General features: G+C 36.3%; 1 protein-coding gene across 10 annotated transcripts in view; it reads right to left on the minus strand.

The window, feature by feature from the left end:
- Positions 1 to 3,642: 3,642 nt before the first annotated feature.
- GDAP1 (ganglioside induced differentiation associated protein 1) overlaps positions 3,643 to 19,761 on the minus strand; it is a 45,516-nt gene continuing 29,397 nt past the window's right edge. For all 10 annotated transcript variants that reach the window (XM_045896362.3, XM_045896368.3, XM_045896369.3 and 7 more), the window contains 4 exons: positions 11,319 to 11,492; positions 10,017 to 10,111; positions 7,853 to 7,967; positions 3,643 to 6,812 (listed from right to left, as the gene is read on the minus strand). In XM_045896362.3, coding sequence (XP_045752318.1) covers positions 6,430 to 6,812; positions 7,853 to 7,967; positions 10,017 to 10,111; positions 11,319 to 11,492 — 767 coding nt within the window. In that variant the 3' untranslated portion in view covers positions 3,643 to 6,429. The remainder of the gene's footprint in view (positions 6,813 to 7,852; positions 7,968 to 10,016; positions 10,112 to 11,318; positions 11,493 to 19,761) is intronic.

The following is a 19,761-nucleotide window of genomic DNA, read 5'->3' on the forward strand; positions in this document are numbered from 1 at the left end:
TCTATTTAGGTCTTTACAAAGTTCTCTTATCAACTATTTGAAGTTTTCAGTGTAGTTGTCTTGCACACCTTCTATTAAACCTAAGTATTTTATCTTTTTTGATGTATTGTAATAGAAAATTTTTCAAATGTAAATTGTTAGTACATATAAAAACAATTAGTTTTACATATTGATCCTGTATTCTCTAACTTTGATAACTTCACTTAATATTTCTAAGTGTTTTTAGAAAATGCCTTAGGATTTTCCATACAGAATCAAATGAATTGCAAATAAAGATGGTTTTCATTTTTCCTTTCCAATTTTATGCCTTTTACTTCTTTTAGTTGATTTATTGTACAATTATTCCAGTAGGATAGCAGAAGTGATGGCATTGGACATTGTTGCCTTATTCCTGATCTATGAGACAGAGTCTGCTGATCAATTATGTTAGCTTTGGATTTTTCATAGATGCCTTTATCAGACTGAAGAAATTTCCTTCAATACCTACTGTGCTAAATGTTTTTTTATCTTGAATGTGTGTTGAATTTTACCAAAATATGTTCCTGCATTTGTTGAGATGATCATATGATGTTTCATCTTTGTTCAGTTAATGTGGTTAATTATATTGTGTGACTTTTCAAACATTAAGACAAGCTTGTACTTCTTAGATAAATTGTACTTATAGGATATATCCTTTTGTAAACATTAATGGATTTAATCTGCCAACTCTGTTGAGGATTTTTTAATCTATGCATGAGGGATACTGGTCACTGTCTTACTCTCTTAGTCAATTCAGGCTGCTACAACAAAATACCATGGAATAAGTGGCTTGTAAACAACAGAAATTTATTTCTCAAAGTTCTGGAAGCTGGAGGTCCAAGATAAGTTATTATATGAACTTTGGAGGGACACAAGCATTCAGTCCATAACTGTCTCTACTCTCTTACTTTATAAATCTTTGTCAGATTTTGGTATCACTGCTACACTGATCACATAAAATAACATTCTATTCTCTATTTTCTGAAAAAAGCTTATGTATTATTGGTATTATTTCTTACTTTGTGCATGATAGAATTTACCAACAAAGCCATCTTGGTTTTGAGTTTTCTTTGTGGAAAGGTTTTTTAACATTATTACAAACTCAAGTGTCTCAATAATTATATAGCTATTTTTCTATTTTTTCTTGAGTCACTTTTGGTAAGTTGTGTTTTCCAAGAAAGGTATCCACTTCATCTAGTTATCAAATTATTAACACAATTTTTTCCTAATATTCTTTTATTTTCCCATTAAAATTGGTAAGAAATATAATGGTATTCCTTCTTTTATTTCCAATACCGGTAATTTTTTTGTTTTTTTAAGCTTTTATTTAAATTCCAGTTAGTTAACATACAGTGTAATATTAGTTTCAGATGTACAATATAGTGATTCAACAATTCCATACCTCACCCGCTGCTCATAACAACAAGTGTACTCCATAATCCCCATTACCCGTTTTACCCATCCCCCTACCCACCTCCCCTCCTGTAACCATCAGTTCTCTATAGTTAAGACTCTTTTCTCAGTTTGCCTCTCCCTTTTTTGTTCCCTTTGCTCATTTGTTTTGGTTCTAAAATTCCATATATGAGTGAAATCATATGGCATTTATCTTTCTCTGACTTATTTTGCTTAACGTAACACTCTCTAGCTCCATCCATATCATTACAAATGGCAAGATTTTATTCTTTTTTATGCCTGAGTAATAGTCCATTGTGTGTGTGTGTATACCACCTTTTCTTTATCCGTTCATCAGTCACTGGACACTTGGGCTGTTTCCATATTTTGGATATTGTAGATAATGCTGCAGTTTTTCAATGTAAATATTTACTTTTTTATTCATTGAGCTTAAGTGTGGAATTGCTAAAAGTATATCATATTTTTATTATGTGTATTTGATGTTTGTAAGTGACTTTGTTGAATATCTGATTCTTAAATTCAAAAGACAGCTTAATCTGATGATACAAAAAGGTATACATACTAGCCATATGCCTGAAAAATTACCTATATGATTAGGAATTAACTTATGTATATGGATGTGAATATTTCTGTTAGCATGAAAACATGACCCTTTGTATTACATTTCATTAACATCTTCATATTTTCATCCATACTATAGATTTCTCTTAATAGGGGAATTTAAAGACAGCACCTTATAATCCAGGAGCAAATATATAAATAGTGAATATAGTGTAAGACTGAAGACATAAACATCTAACCTTCCCAAAGGAGCTTTATGATGAGATACACCACCTACTGGAATCAGAGTATATCAGGGCCCATTATAAGTATGTTTTGTCTCAAGCTCCATATGGCCTTGTTGTTTTATACCTCAGAGCCTGCTCTACCCTGCTGCCTTGTGACCCATATGTCAGTCTTTCCTCCGTCCTAAGACAAAATTCCAGGGCTCAACTCAGATTAAGTAATACAAGATACTGCTTTCCTCTCAATACACTACCCTTCTAACCCATGAAGTGGGTTTCTTTCTCTCTCCCACTCTCCATTATCACAATGTAATACATAATTAAAACTATTATCCTCACTCTAAAAATTGTACTTCCTTACTTGGTTTAGAATCTTCTACCCTACCTAGTAAAACACAAGTGTTGTGGCAAATTAGAAAATCAAGACATTCTGATATGAATACGTAAAGAATAACAATATTAATCAGTGAAATATTTGGCATAAACAATATGAAAGGTATGACTAAATACTAATTTATTCATTGCATTAATTTGACTTTTGTGTCTTTACTGTGGTGTTTTTCCCTTTTCTGAGTAGACAACAGAATTATATATCACTTGATTTTCCATGGGTATTCAATATTATTGCTTTTTGTTTTGCTTGCAAATGCAGGGAAAATAAAATCAATTAGGTTCTCATTTGCTTTGTTAATTGTAAGACAAAAATAGCATTCAGTTTCTATTTGATGATTAGAATAATGGCCAAGGCTAGAAATATGGATGGTAAGTTGAATATTCATAATCTATAACTCAACAAAAGAGAATTAGCTATATGAAAAATATACATATCATAAAAGTAATCTTTGAAACCAAGTGAACATATAACAAAACTATTTTGAAAAAACAATATTGTCTTGGTATTTGTCATTTTCATGCCTATCCCGTTAGGTAGCTGCAAAAGAACCCCTTTAATGATCAAGAGCCATATGTTATTCTTTTTTTTTTTTTTAAGATTTATTTATTTATTTAGGGGGAGAGAGAGAGCACAGTGGGGCAGGTAGAGGGAGAGGGAGAGAGAAACTCAAGCAGACTGCACTGAGTGTGGAGCCCCACATGGGGCTCAATCTCATGACCCTGAGATCATGATGATTATGACCTGAGCCAAAAATCAAGAGTTCGACGTTTAACTGACTGTGCCGCCCAGGCACCCACAGCAATATGTTATTCTTAAAGCTGCCACTCATTTTAATGATAAAATTGTGTGTATTTAAATAAATTGTGAGTCAGTAATTGTTATAAGGAAAATATGGCATCTTGTAGCTAAATATCTTTAATATCTAACTTCTGCTTATTTTATTCTTTCCAATTACCACAGTATGCTTTGATTTTAACTGAAATCTGTTTTCTCTAAAAAGATTATAGAATTAATACTTGTAGAGAGTTCATATTGATTATCCAGTTACTTTTATTGATCTTACAGGCAGAATAGTATCTTGATCTATTACATTCAACAACACCAAAATATCTACAACTCTGATGTCAATATCAATAATCACTAAAAATCAAGCAAACATTTACAACTATCTGCAATTAAGAGAAATCGATTCAAAAGGCATGTAATTGCAATAACAATAAAATAGTACTTATGTATTAAGTCATACATAGTCAACCTAAATTTAGTACCTCAGGCATTTTTATAATTTTTATATTTATACAAACCTTGGAAAGTGAGGAGCATACTGGTCAGTCACCAATGATTGTGAAAAAAATAGACAAAAGTGCTTATCTTGCTAACAGTATGTTTAGCCTGACATTGTGTGATACTGTTATCCCTTCCAAAGCATTAGAAATCAATACTACATGTGCCTCAAGCTTTTTTACAGATGAATGATCTGATCAAGATGCCCTCATTTCAGAAACTAAGGTCATTAATGTTTATCTTCACTTGAGCCATTTTAGAAAGCTTGCTGATCCTAATGCCCAATCTCAGACTACTGTGTGAACAGCGACATCTAGTGGGCATTATGATCCCAAACATTTTATAAGTCTAAACGCAAGGGTATCCATGAAACAAGTGAAATCATTATGATGTATCATCTTTAATATTGACACAGGCATATTTCCAATGAAACTATATCAGAAGATTACACTTCCTGGTAGACTTTCTCTGACTCAGTAATAAAATTTAAGAAAAGCCAGCACTGGGCTTCTAATCTTTATTCTTAACAACCTTTCCATAGGTAAATACCCTTTGTAGATTTTTATAAAAATCCAATTTTTTTCTCTTCATGTCCGAATTCTGGCTTCTAAAAGGGTGATATAAAGATCTCTGAAACAATAATCAGTTTTGTGGCTCTTTTAGGAACATGAATTGGAATGTCCCAGCAATAAACAAATCCAGCCAGTCTCTATGACAATGCACTGAGGGGCAGTATTAAGACATTAGAAAAGCTGCCAGTCTGTTAATTATTGTTGTATTGAGTTGACACTGAGATGTTATTAATTTTTGTAAACAAGGAATATCCATTTCAAGATTTTCTAAAACAACTGATTCATGAAATGGAATTATAGACTCATTTTACCATCAAAAAGTCATTTCTTAAGTATGACTGTTTCCTGTGAATGAAAAAGTCAGTACATTCTTTGGCTGTTTTGCATAGCCAATCTGAGGCAATCCAAACAAGCTTTTGTTGTTTGCTGGAACCTCAGCTCATCATTCTCTATACATACTTCCAGCCAGAGATCTAAAACTATCCCCCAACTCCCTTCAGGCGAGCTCCAGGGAAACTGTATCTTCCTGTCACCATGAACATTTTTTCCTGAGCACAAACTGTATGATGCAGTTCCATGGTTGTTCATGGGACACACTGGGATTGTCCCTCCAGATGGACTGAGGTACCCCCTGAAATGCCTAGACATACCTAAATGAATATAAGTGGACATCACTATCAACTTATTTCATTTCCCCTAAATTAATTTCCATGGGCTAAGACTAGACCTTTCTCTTTCTCTTTAACCTTTTAAGTCCTTGTTAATGACAATAAACAGATGCAAGGTCCAGGCAACAGGTTTTTTTTTTTTTTTTTTTTTAACACACCAGCCTCTTCATATACAGAATGGGCATATTTAATACTTCCAGATCATTAAAATACCCACTTCCCAGCCACATGCCATGTTAGTGATTAGCTGGGATATTCACCTGACTTCCATTTGTGTGCTAAAAAGGGCTGTAGAAGCCAAGACCCCCAGTGACTGGACACAAAAGTCCAAAGGAGTGATAGCTCACAGGCACCATCCAACTGGGGAACAGTGAGGAAAAGAAAGGAACCATTTTATAGCACTTAAGATTTTCATGTAAATGCTAGGCAGACACGTTCCAGTGGGCATTTCACGCCCAAGTATATAAGCAGCTAATCTTATTAAAACAATGAGTGTGATTCAAATGCATTTAAAATTAATACTAAGGCCAGATGAGGTGCTGTAAGTGTAAAGCCCAGAATTTTCTCCAGTCCACTCCCACCAGTAAGTCCCCAGTCCTCTTTCCAAGGTCTTAAGTATAGGAGGATATGTGGGCAGTGGCTACAAGTAGTGTAATGCTTACTAAGGGGACAGGCGGCCATGAGTGACATTGGAGGCACCTGGAGGTTGCCTTCTACTGCTCTGCACTATATGGACTTCATTTTCCCTCTTTTCCCTCTCCCTGTTCCCTTTGTCTCTTATTTCTGCCTGAATCTAACAATGATTGTGTGAAGCACTGTTGTGCCTCGCTGCTGTCTGAACCCAGGTTGTGAAACAAAGATGATTTCTGAATTCCAGTGGAAAATGTTGCTAACTGCTCAACACTCAGCACATCCAGATCATCTCAGATGAAGAGATATGGGCAATCACAGATTATTACTGTCTGCTCATAGTAAGAACCTCCTCACACAAAATAATTCAGAACTTGAGCTGGCATTCTGAGTTAAAGGTCTAATTAATTCTGTCAGCATGTCCATAGCTTGACCTTGCACATGTCTTAAGGATGGATTAGTTCAGGTTTGCAAATAAGTAATTTCAAAGTTACCAGCCCACAAAAACATTTTCATTACCTCCTCTCCCCACAAAACTACCCAAAGAGTAAAGTAAATTATACTTTTTACTAGTTGCCCAGGGCCATTCCTCCCTGGGCCTGGAAGAGTATACAAGGGTCTGGTTGAATGGTCGGATGAGTGGCCACCACTAGATCCCTACAAGCCTAGAAATAATTTGGCCTGGGTCTAAGTGCTAATATCATGCTGCCAAGTCTCTTTCTGAAAAGCGTAAACGCAAAATATCCCATCCCTGCAAGCAAACCAACCACAAGGGTGGTGCCAAGAACTTTGGGGGCCCTTTTCTTGGCCACCCGGAATGCTGTTGGCAGCACTGCAGAGATTAATATATTGTTGACATGTCCTAAAACCTTGTTAAATGTTTTCCTCTTCAAGACACGTTCGTAATAGGTTTCCAAGTTTGGTCGCTTTCCATTTCCCCAGTTTCTCCTCGCAAACCCCAGGAACTTCAGTCGGTGCAATGTGACAGCAAGAGAGACGTCTGCCAGGGTGAAGGATTCTCCGCAGAGCCAAGGCTGACGGCCCTCTTCTAATCAGAGAGAGGGACATGGAGAATTAGGGGCAAGAGCTATACAGATCGACTCTAGCCGGCAGCTTTTGTCTCGGTCCTGAGGGCAAGTGTGAGTACGGCAAATGATGAAGGCCATGGTACATTTTCGTGACAATCATACCCAGTGAGTAATTTTATCCTAAGACAAAGTCCATGCCAGTGTATCCCAAGCTAAGGGAGATTTGCTTGACATCTGTCAGCCACCTAACCCTGGGTGAGACTGGAGCCACCTGAGCTCAAAGTTGGTCTTTGATATTGAAAAAGGATTCTGAGGAGTTGAGAGCCTCCAAGCCAGAGGAGTCAACAGATCTCTCCTCTTGGCTTAGGAAAACAGCAGGTGAGCTTTAGGAAAATCCATAAAATTGGGCCTGAAATGTCACTCAGTGATTGCCACTCCTAGTTACTTATGTAAAGCAGATGAAAGTTCCTGTTGTGAGACAAGTTTCATGTAACACAGTCTTCAACTTTGTTGCCAATTAGAATAGCGCAAATGGTCCATGTGCATGCACCTGGGCAATGGCTGGATAGTGCAGCTAGGTTCACAGGTACAATACTGGGATGCTCACCAGCCAGCCTGCAGATATACACAGGCCAGCCATCTTAGACTTCACATTGGAAGTGTTCTCCCTGCCTAGGGAAAAAAACTAGAAGGAGCTTTCAAGCAATTACTCAGGTTATTCAACCAAATGAACTACTGTGATTACAAATGTGTCAAACGGGCTAAGTAGGAACCTCTCAACCATCACTTTAAATTGTGCAGAAAAATCCTCCACCAGTCACATTTCACATAGACACAGACTGGGTTACCATTAGACACCTGGGTTTTGCTGAGTTCGGTATTATTGTTGCCATGATAATTTAAACTGCCCGTGAGTAAAAATAATAAAAAACAGACTACAGAATGTTTTTGGTAAAATCTTAGAATATTCCCATAAATATGCCTGGTATCCAGCAAAAGAGAATGAAAACACACACACACACACACACACACACACACATACACACAAATGAGAACCTACCTGGGGTTTCTTCATTTCTTCTTTGCAACTCAGTTTCAACCTGATCCAAGACTTTCTCCAATTCATCAAGAATTTTCTTCAAATATTTGACATTGTCATGGTCAAGCAGCTTTGACTAATTAGCAAAAATAACTAAATAGGTTATTTATGCCTGCAAAAAACAATCAATACAGAGCAAAGCAGATATAAACTCTTCTAGAATTGGAGCCTCTTTATCCAAGGCAATGAGGAGATACAGAATAATGTTAAAGCCAAAGCAAACCTGAGGGAAAATGCTCTGGCTGAGAGAATACTCCATGGGCCAGACCCACTGGTCTACTGGCAACTCCTGTGGGACCAGATGACCAGAGATGGCCAAGAATACAAGGGGCACAAAGAGACTCCTCTCAACCCCCAATGAATGAATGGAACTTCAGCAACTTTTGAGGAATGAAAAACTGAAGGGCCAGGCCTGAGGGAGAAATCTGAATGCGGTGAGTTAAAGACCAAGTGGAAAGTAAGGAGTGCTGTGCGTGCAGGCATTTCTTTTGAGCAGCTCCCTTAGCTAAGATAAGATAAAGGAAAATGGGAAGTTGAGGAGGGTGTGGAGTGTTGATATTTGCTACATTTTTAATATGGGGGAAGCCTGTGTGTGTTCTCGGGCCCTGAGGAAAGAATCACCAGAAAGGGAAAGGCTGACTGTAACAGACGAAGCAAAGTCCTGCTCCTTAGGAGGCAGACAAGTCAGAATGGATTAACTCAAGATGGATTAAAGACTTGAACATAAGACCTAAAACCATAAAACTCCTAGAAGAAAACAGAAGTGGTAAGCTTCATGATGTAGGTCTTGGCAATAATTTTTTTAATCTGACACCAAAAACAAAAGCAACAAAAGCAGAAGTAAACAGGTGGGACTACATCAAACTAAAAAGTTTCTGCACAATAGAGGAAACCAAAAACAAAATGAAAAGGCAGCCTATTAAATAGGAGAAAATACTTTCAAATTATGTATCTGATAAGGGGCTAACAGCATCCAAAATATATAAAGAACTCCTACAACACAATAGCAAAAAAACAATCTGATTTTAAAATGTGCAGAGGATCTGAATTGAAGACATATAGAAGACATATAGATGGCCAACAGGTACATAAAAGGATGCTCAATATCACTCATCATCAGGGAAATGCAAATCAAAACCACAATGAGATATCACCTCACAGCTGTTAAAATGGCTATGATCAAAAAGGCAAGAAATAAGTGTTGGCAAAGATGTGGAGAAAAGGGAACAATCATGCACTACTAGTGGGAATGTAAACTGTGCAGCCACAATGGAAAACAGTATCGAGGTTCCTCAAAAAATTACAAATAGAACCACCATGTGTTCCAGCAATGCCACTTCTGGGTATTTACCCAAAGAAAATGAAAACACTAACTCAAAAAGATAATATGCACTCCCATGTTCATTGCAGCTTCATTTATAATATCCAAGACTTAAGTGTCCATCGATGGATGAATGAATAGATGTGGTAATATATACACAATGGAATATTATTCAACCATAAAAAATAATGAAATTTTACCATTTGCACCAACAAAAATAGACCTCGAGGGAATTATGCTAAGTGAAATAGGTCAGACAAAGACATATACTGTAGGATCTCTCTTATATGTGGAATCTAAAAACAACAACAACAACAAAACAAAAACCAAGCTCATAGAGAACAGACTGGTGGTTGCCAGAGGTGGGGATTGGAGGTGGAGGAAATGGGTGAAAGGTAAGAAGAAAAAAAATGAGAGAAGGGAGGGGAGTATAATAGAGGAACAAACTTGCCAATTGCCTGCCCTATTGGTATTAAAGTCCTAAAGGTCTAGCTAGGCCTTGAAGTGGCAGAAAACCTGAAATGACAGATTCCTAGTATGTATTATGAACTTGCTTTTTCATTTTACAACTTGCCTTGACAATCAGCATGAGCAATATCTGCCTTTTAAGCAACTGTCATTAGGTTTGAATATCAAATCTAATAAAGAAAAATTCTTTCTAAAAGCACAGCGTAAGCCAAAGGTAGCGTGCACTGGTGATTTGCAAATATTTAAGAGATGTTCTAGAAATAGTGAAACTTTACAAAAAGTAGAACATTTAATACAAACAGTGGATGTCAATGGAGGACAGCCTGGTTTACTTACTTTAAGTCGCTTCTGTTTTGCGATGTATGCCTCTTGTAAATCTGGGTTTTCTTCAGCAAGTTTTTTCAGTTCAGATTCTGTGTTACCAATTTGGCCTGATAATAAAATCATTTTTGAAATAGGAAATTATTTCCTCCCTTCTAGACAAGAAACAAGGAGAAGCTAGGAAACTCCATGGTAGAGCATGAGCTCTGGGGTTTATGCCCTGTCTCTGCCTTAGACTTACCCTCTCTGTGCCTCAGTTTCCTCAGACTCAAAATGGAACTATCAGAGTATCTGCTGCATAAGCTAAGGATTAAATGTGAGACATCCAGGAAAGCACTTAGAGCAAGGCCCAGCACGTCAGAAGAGCTCAGTGCACAGTGGTTGTTCTACCTTTCAATACCTTTCAAGTTTTTGTTAATGGACTTCTATATGAAGAGAAGAAAAAAAGGCTTATTTAAAAAAAAAAATTAACTCCAGGTGATAGAAGTATATTCAGACCACCTGTTTCACGTCATATGAGTACTTCTGAAGAGAAGAAGGAGGAACAAGAAGGTAAAGCGGGAAGAGGAGGGAGGGGATGGAAGAGGAGAGAAAGAGAAGAATCAAAAGGAAAGAAAAATAGCATAAGAGAATTATAAAGGTGAGATATGATGTAATGGAAAGAATGTCGTTTCTAGAATTAGAAGATCTGGGTTTGAGTGTCCCTGGTCAAACACGCCCCGAGTCTGACCACGGCCACCTTCTCTTACTTTCTCATCCCAATCACCTGTGCCGTAAAACACACTTCCTCTTCCACATCCCAAGCACTGACCATCTCTGTCCTCAGAAAAGGAGAGAGTTGAATATCACAACTCAATCTTAATAAATCTCAAATCACTAAATTTAGAGGTAGACTAATGGTTAGACAGCCTGTAGTCCAGCTCCCTCACATAATGAAACAAAAATTAAGGACCAGAAATGTGAACTCAGTTACCCATAATCCCCAGCAGATTCCAGATTTCATGATTCTTAGTCCATCTCCTATGAGAACATGTTAGGTTCTTTACTTTTCCACAGGCTATTCTTGAGTTTTACTCAAGCTTGGCCCTCAAGGCCAAGAGCTGGAAAATCAGCTCCTAGAGACAATAAATGTCCAGCCGAACAGCTGAAGCACAGATTAATCTGACTGGTGCATGGATTGATCTGTAACATGAACATCCATGAAGCAAACTCAACAACACAACACTGCCCCCGAGTCTTCATGAGATATGCCCAGTCTCAAAAATGAATTAAAAGAACTTTGAGACAAAATTCCAAGTCTTTAAGATTGTTACATACTGCGAATCCGTGTGGTTGCATAAGCTGGGATCATGGAGTCCACAGTGAGCTCAGGATGTAAAATGCAGCCATGGGTATAGGCATCCATTGGCAAGGAGTCCAGCAGTTCTCGATAATGTTGTACCCGTGGGTAATACATGCTTCCTTTATCAGGCATTAACCTGGGGTTTTTTTCTAAAAACATACACATAAACATTAAAGGAAAAGTTACAAATGAGAGGTTACATCCAAAAGCAAAATGAAAAACCCAAACCCCCTTATCAGTGTTTTCAATATTACATCAAGGCATTTAAAAGATGATATCTCCCCAGCCCAGACATTCAAAATTTGAAATGGACTGATGTACCAGACTAGATCCCAAACCATGATCACACTGAAATTCTCTCACTTCTCTACCTTACAAATTGCTACTGAACCCGCAAGGCCCAGTTATTTATGCCAACTCCTCTAAGGAACATTCCCTAACCTCCTACAACCAATATCTGATTGGGTCAGGTGTGCCTTCCTCTGTACCTGCAAAAATACCTTTGTACATACACCATCATAGCCTTATCACCTTAACTGGTTGGTTGTATCTTTTTGCCCTATGCGCTTCTTCAGGGCAGCGAGCCTGTGATTCACTGTCTCTCATAATGTCTCATACATTTTAGGATATTGATAAAGGTTGGATAGGTGAATGAAAGCTCATTATGAAAAGATAATCAGAGACCACTCTTTCCTAGGTTCCAATTAATACCAAGAGTGACCCTTTTGATGTTATGTGAATGTGCACTGACAGTCTTCACAGATTCACCATGAATTTCTAATATTTTGTGTCTAGAAAGTGGGTTCTACATAAATCCTCAGTTTGCTGGTTAAACCCTAGACTCTAGACTACTTGAGGGCAGGGATCATGCACTGTTCTGTTGAGTTCCCAGTGCCTAATATAAGATTTGGCTCACAGTAGGTGTTCAGTAAATTTCAATCAATGAATATATTCCAAATTTCTAGTTGTCATAGAATATTTGAGCTGGCGAAGCTCTGTAGTAGTTAACAAGGACACTGAGAGAGGCTGAGGTATTCTCCTAAGATACCACAGCTAATTAAAGGCAGAACAAGAACTAAAATCATTGATTCCTAAAGCAGTGCCCTGCTTTATAACATCATTGTAACATCTTCAAAGGGGTTACATTTCAGAGACTATCCAAAAAGAATAACAATGAACCACATGATCCAAAGATCAGGACTATGTCCCTTCAGAAACACTTCCTAATTCTGACTCTCAAACTGCTCCGGAAAAATGCCAATGAGCTTATTCCAACAAGTGAAAAGAATAGCCTCAATCTTATTCATTTATTTCTTAGTTTGGGCTATTTAATTTAGAATCCTTTTGAGCATCCCACACTCATTCATAAGTGTTGACAATTCAGAATTGGTTGCAGAGCATTTCAGACAAGATCTCATAATGCTATAATACAAGTGGAACAAGTTTTCTAAGCCAACAGACTATTTCTGACTCTAAGAAAAAATAAGATGGATTACTCCTCAAACCAGTGGGCAAAAACCTAATTCCCTGCTGGGGAGTCCAATTCTGAAGTCTGCATTGGAATAACTGAGAATGAAGCAGCCACATACTACTTGTCAACAGTGGATTTACCCAACTACAACACACTTCCTTGCTGACCTTTCAGGATCTCAGTATTATCGGTAGGATCCTAACCAATGCCTGGTAGACATTTCCATGAGGACAACAGACTGGAGTCCTTCTACAGTCCTTGAAATACTAAAGAGTTCTTAACCTTTTGTGTGCCACCGAGCTCTTCTCAAAATAATGTCCTTAAACATACAAGACATAGGATTGCAAAAGAAATTGATTATATTGAATATGTTTATCAAATTAATTTTAGATTATAAAATATTAATATGGGTGCCTTTTAGTAATACATTAATAAGATCTAGCAGCAGGTCTAATAACTACCATAATTTCAAAGTAGCTATAAGCATAAGTTATTTTTAAGATAACTGCCATAACCTGATACGCTATGAACATATCTGTGATTTCTATTGGTAACAATGTCACAGGCACTCCTGATATTGCTGTGGTTTATGCCTACATTGGAAATGAAATGAAGTAATAAGTTTCTGTTGGAAATAAGATACAATTTTTTTCCCCTCTAGGATCTCAAATCTCCTGAATTCTATTCATAGACCACTAAGAGCAACAGTTCTCAAAGTGTGGTCTAAGAATCCCTGGGCTTTCCCTAGACACTCTCAGGGGGTCCACAGAGTTAAAGCTATTTGTACAGTAATGCTACAGTGTTCATTGCTTTTTCACTTATTCTCCCTCAAGAACACAGCAGAGTTTTTCAGAGGCTACAGGACATGTGATGGTTCTAGCACTCTGACAGTTAATGACATGTGGGCTTGTGTATTCGTGTGCTTTAAATTTTTTTGTTTTAATTTCTAATTCGGCAAATATTGATAGATATACCCCATAAAAGGTCCCTGATGTTCTCAATAATTTTTATGATAAAGGGGCCCAGAAACCAAAAAGTTTAAGAACCACTGCTCTGGGGGTCCAAAAACCTCAAGTTAATAACCAAAAATGGTACAACATTTTAAAATGCTTCCCAGTAGTTAAGTTTATGGCCACTGGCTCAGGCTACTTTCTGGTGCCAGGCCTGGGGCTTGTCTTCAGAAGAGGATACCACTTCCTTCTGGGAAACTGAATAAGAGCAGGAAAAACACTGTCTGGTAATTGCTTTCTGGGGAAGTTCCATCTGGCTAAGCCCAAATTCTTCAAAGGAAGATAAATGTTTAAATCCACGAAAATAATTTTCTTCTACTCAGGACACTATTACTACGTAACTCTCTCCTATAACACTTTGTCAGCCAGAGCATAAGATACCCACTGAAGCGAAGTTCTTATCCAGCCTCACTGTCTCTCTTCCAGCACCTCCATGGCAACACCTGCAATGTGCTGTCACTGTCCTCTCAACACCAGAGCACAATAGTGTCCACTGCCTCTGGAAACGGGGGTTTTCAAAACGCAATGGGGAATTTCCTTTGAATTTTATACAGACCTTCCCTCTCACTCTCATTCTATTTTATTTCCCAATCCTTCCATAAAGTATTTTTGTTGTAATACGCACAAAAAAAAAAAAAAGAGAGAGAGAAAGAGAGAAAGAAAGAAAAGAGAAAAGAAAAGAGGAATGCCTGGGTGGCTCAGTCAGTTAAGCGTCTGCCTTTGTCTCAGGTCATGATCCCAGGGTCCTGGGATCCAGCCCCCCCGCATCTTGCTCAACAGGGAGCCTGCTTTTCCCTCTGCCTGCTGCTCCCCCTTCTTGTGCTCTCTCTCTCTCTCTGATAAATAAAATTTTTTTAAAAAGAGAAAAGAAAAAGGGGCACCTGGTTGGCTCAGTCAGTAGAGTGTGCAACTCTTGATCTTGGGGTCATGGGTTTGAGCCCCACATTAGGTGTAGAGATTATTTAAAAAAAAAAAAAAAGGCTGTTCTTGGTATTCTACCTCAGGAGTGAAAAAGCAGTAGAAGGCTTACAGAGGAAGGGCACAGAATCAGAGGACTTTTAAGAAGCAAGCACTGAAAAGAGTTTCCAGCATTAGGGAATAGGGTTGCTATATTGGAAACCAGGGTAAGTGACTAAGCTGGAAGAATAAATAAAAATAAATAAGTAAATTGGCAGAAGACCAGACTTTCTAGAAGAACTGAATAGGAGACAAGGCAGGTCTTGTACTGCACCTAAATTAGGCAAGTGCAGATAGGCATAAAGCAGAAAGATGTGATAATAAGAGAAAACTAGTTTTTTAAAACCAGAAAGAAAAGATACAATAAAAGCATTCTGCAGCTATTTAACAGGGTCAAACAGCTCCATACTGTCTCCAGTCCCTGCATTGCTCAGTAGAATAACAATGACCTGGAGCCATTAAAAAAAAAAAAATCAGTTTCCCCAAAAGCAAAAAATTTAAAGAATGTAGGAGCTTATAGGCATAAGATTCCATTATTTTCCTACATTGACTGCTCTGATTTCCCATGTTCCCTAGTGATGGCAGATAAAGAAGGCATAATTATGCCCTGTTTTCAAGAAAGACTCCTCCCCCCACAGGTCTATTTGAATAACTTTCAGCTCTTCCTTATTATTATTAATTCAATGAAAACAGACTTCATTCCTATCTTTATCCCCTTGTGGATTTTTTATTTTACTTAGATCACTTAGTGATAACATTGGTGTATATGATAATATGCATCAGGTAGTTGAATGAAACTGTACCCTTCAACTAGTCAAACACCACCCTATTAAAAAAATATATAATAAAAATGGTAAATAAGTTAAGACTTAAAGCAAAAGTTATGGTTACAAACTGACTACAGTTCAAAGCTGTCACAACTGTAGAACTGGAACGATCAAATCTAAACACAGATGAGAAAAAAAAATGGTGTCAAATTATAGAAGTTCATTATATGCAGCCATGATTTTCTGAGAAAGACAAATTTATAGCATTTTTTTCAATAAATTTTATACCTTAAATGGTATTATACTTAAGACTTTGAACAGAAACATTTGTAATTGAGGGGCAAAACTTCTTTATCAGTTTGTTCCAATCATTGTTAACACATAATATGGAATTAGAAACTTTACATTTTAACACCCCGACCTGTCCACTAAAATTGGACAAAGAGTAAAAAAAAAAAAAAGGTAACTTTTTAAGTCACTTTATTGGCACAATCATGAGTTTTAAATGCTCATTTTCTTCTTCCTTACCACATACCATATTTTCTCTGCACTTGGTTAGAAACTTTGTGCTAATCCAAAATTTTAGTAGATGTGCTAAAAGACATATAAAGTTATCCAACTATATATGAGGCTTTTATTAATAGACAAAAATTGGAAAAATTGGAAATTTTTACCTAAATAACTGCATTTTTAATGTAACAGTGACTTCAGAATTAATGTTTTTAAAATGAGTTGATTTTCAATAGATATTGACAAAATCTTATCCACAAAATATATTTCCTAATGAGACTTACATATAATACTTTAATATCATACCAGAATACTTTATTTCCAAACTAAATCCTATTTCCTAAGAATAAACGAGGTATATATAAACCAAAGACCTGGGTCATGATCTTCAGAGAACTCCTATATTACCAAAATTCTGTATTCACCATATGACATCCTTGATTCCAGATTACCACTGAGTCATTTGGCAGTAATAAATAGTTGTAGTTATTTCAGACCCACTTTTTTTATTATCTAGTGGCCAAATTAAATTCACTGAAAGAGGTTATGAGTAGTATAAGAAATATCTAGATTTTAAAATCTATATTAGTGCATATATTCATTTGTTACATCCACTATTCCTGAGTTTCCCTAGTTTGCTTAGTATCACACCTCATCTAGTTTAATCAATTGCATGCTTTAACATATCTACTCTTCATTATAAGCCTGAAGAGAAAAAGGTGTCACATATATGAAAAGGAGTCAGTAAAACTGAGTAGTTATAATAGCATATGCATGTATTAAAGACAGATTTGGTATTATCAAGTTTACAGAATGAAACTATCTTTGAAGATTAGTAAGCTTCTAATGATTAGGGATCTTTGAAATATCTCAGGTCCTTGTACCAATTAACACCCAAAAAATAGCTATTAAAAGAATGAATAAAGAGATTGTTGAGCACCTTGGTTGAGCACCCATAATTGAGTACTTTTAAATTCTTCTTTTGACCCAAATTGTGACCTCAGGAATACCACTGATGTCTACATCAGTACTGCTTTCAAAAAAAAAAAAAAAAATCAAGGGGTGCCTGGCTGGCTCAGTCAGAGGTTCTCATGACTCTTGATCTCGGCATCATGAGTTCGAGCCCCACATTGGATGTAACAACTACTTAAATAAAATAAAATTTTTTTAAAAATCAAGCATAGCCATCATCCAATTTAGAAATTAATTTTTTTTAGGCTAAGACTTGAAGAGGATTGCCTTCGCTACCAAGTTTCTAACCCCAAACTACCAATTATTTAATGGACTTATCCCAAAAGCATAAGGATGTAAATACTGATTACACACAAATGTTGAGAAATGTCTACAGGTCAGCAAAACCATTTTTAATATAATCCCCAGCTGGTAAACTAATAAGGGATGGCAAATAACAGCAAAGGAGATACCAGTTGACTACACTCTATTTTTTACATAAATTAATACACTTAAAGTCCCCTATTATAATCATGGGCAACTAACTATACGTCTCGTGAAATCCATTCACTTATTATTCTAATTTGTAAATGTTCCTCAAATTTCCACACATAATTGGACAAAATGTTGCATGTTCTGACCAGTTCACAATTTGCCATGTTCTAGATAGAAGCTATACTTTTAAAACCACTTGAGATCCTACCAGCCTTTTATTATTAGCTTTAATCAATAACTTTTTAGCAAGCCAGGTCTCCCGTCCTTCATTAACGCAGCTGATTTTTTTTTAATTCACATACTACATTTAGCCTTATTAAATTTTATCTTCATTATTTTTCCATTTTATTGTCCTATGACAAGCACTTCACAAACTAGTCATTATTTTAACTATCCCAGCTTTTGTCATCCACAAATGTAACAGTATTTCCACAATGTCTTTATTCAAGTCATTTATAGAATTATTAGGCTCAAGTCAGAGAATAGAAACTTGTAAGAACACCAGTAGAGATCCCTGTCCAGGCTGATGTCTATCTTCAAAAGTTCATTCATTTTAATCATTCAAAAGTGTTTACTAAGCTCCTGTTAGAGAACATCCACCATATGAAGCACTGGGGATACAACTGTTAATAAGACACTGTCTCTGATCTTATGGTATTTACAGTGTTCTACAAGTAATTGAAATAAATGTAACAAAATTATATAAGTCTTTAGCTAAATGGGCAACCTTGTGTTCATTTATAAATGAATATTCTTTAACATGATGGTTTGTTCATCTGAAAATGTGCATTACTTTTATCCAACCATATTGGCTCCTTTGTTCCATAAGGGTATCTTATGAAGTAATCGCAAATGCTCTACTTAAGATACATTATATCTAGAACAATGCCCGGTATACAATAGATTCATTTTTTTAAGTGTTAAAGCCATTCTTCAGTAATATAAAACTTAAACTGGTTCCTTTTAACAGAGATACTCTAAAGTTATATAAATGTGTATGTGTGTGTGTGTGTGTATAACTAATTTATAGTGCTGCTTAAAGTTTAAGCAATTACTTAACACACAGTAAGTGCTTCTCAAATTTTAATGTATATATGAATCACTTCAGGATCTTGTTAAAATGCAGATTCTGATTCAAGAGAGCTGCAGTAGAGTCTAGGATTCTGCATTTCTAACAAGCTCCAAGGTTATACCACTGCTGCTGGTCAATGGAACACACTTTAAGTAGCAAGGATTGGTAGAATTTACCTTTTCCCATCCTTGACAATTGGGATAACATCTGTCTTGTCTGGCTCTTTTCCTAATCTCCATGGGTTCTTAATGACAAATATAAATTATCTTAATGGTAATTGGGTTAACACATGCATGTTTATTTTCTATTTTAATACATCGGAATAAACTTTCCCCATAGACTAGAGTAGCCTTTATATAACTATTTTCTTGCTGTCTTCATATCTACCATGGGTTTTGGGTCCCTTAATCTTCTTTCAACCCTTTCCAATGGAGTGACAACTCTCCTGGGAAAGAGGAAAGAGTGAAATAAAAATTGATCGGACTTGCTTTATCTCTGCAATTGACAAAACTATATCACCTAATCCAAGAGGACAGAGAAGTCAAGTCACCAAGGATATGCAACAAGTTAGCAATAGCTTCAGATTAAGAGCTGGGATTCTTGATTGTTTACTGATTCTACTGGCATAGCCAGAATTAAAGTCCTTAGTTTCCATATTTTCACTTAACATTTAGCCCCAGTGCCTTCTCCTCTGATTCTATAAGTAGTAAGAAGAACTTAATATTTCCCTTCTTTGAGTAGGAGTCAGAATGTATTTTAGTTTTGTTTTTATATGATCAAAGCAACTTTAAGAAAACCTAATAATCAATAACATTACTATGTTGTAAAGTAACATATTTTATATTACTGAATATCTTAAAGGAGAAACAATGCAAGGAGAGGAGGAGGAGGAGAATGGCAGTAGTAGTAGTAGTAGTTCAAGGGATGCCAACAAAATATTTAAATATGATTTTCCATTTACTGTATCTTTTTCAGATTTTTGGTTATTTAAAATGGAATTCTTATACAGTGATTTTGTTTTATTCATATTATTGTAACCACTTTTCCCAAGAAATACAAATTATTTAGCAGACTTGTCCATTTCCAAAAAGCTCAAGGTTAAGAAAAATTGTTTTAAATCAATTAGCCACCATTTTCAGTACAGTCCCCAGCATTTAGACATAAGTGATAAAAGAGAAAACAGTT

This window comes from Mirounga angustirostris, unplaced genomic scaffold (genome assembly GCF_029215605.1).
Source record: "Mirounga angustirostris isolate CCGP_5_RB_7025 unplaced genomic scaffold, mMirAng1.0.hap1 SCAF_4, whole genome shotgun sequence".
In the NCBI taxonomy this organism is placed as follows: Eukaryota; Metazoa; Chordata; class Mammalia; order Carnivora; family Phocidae; genus Mirounga; species Mirounga angustirostris.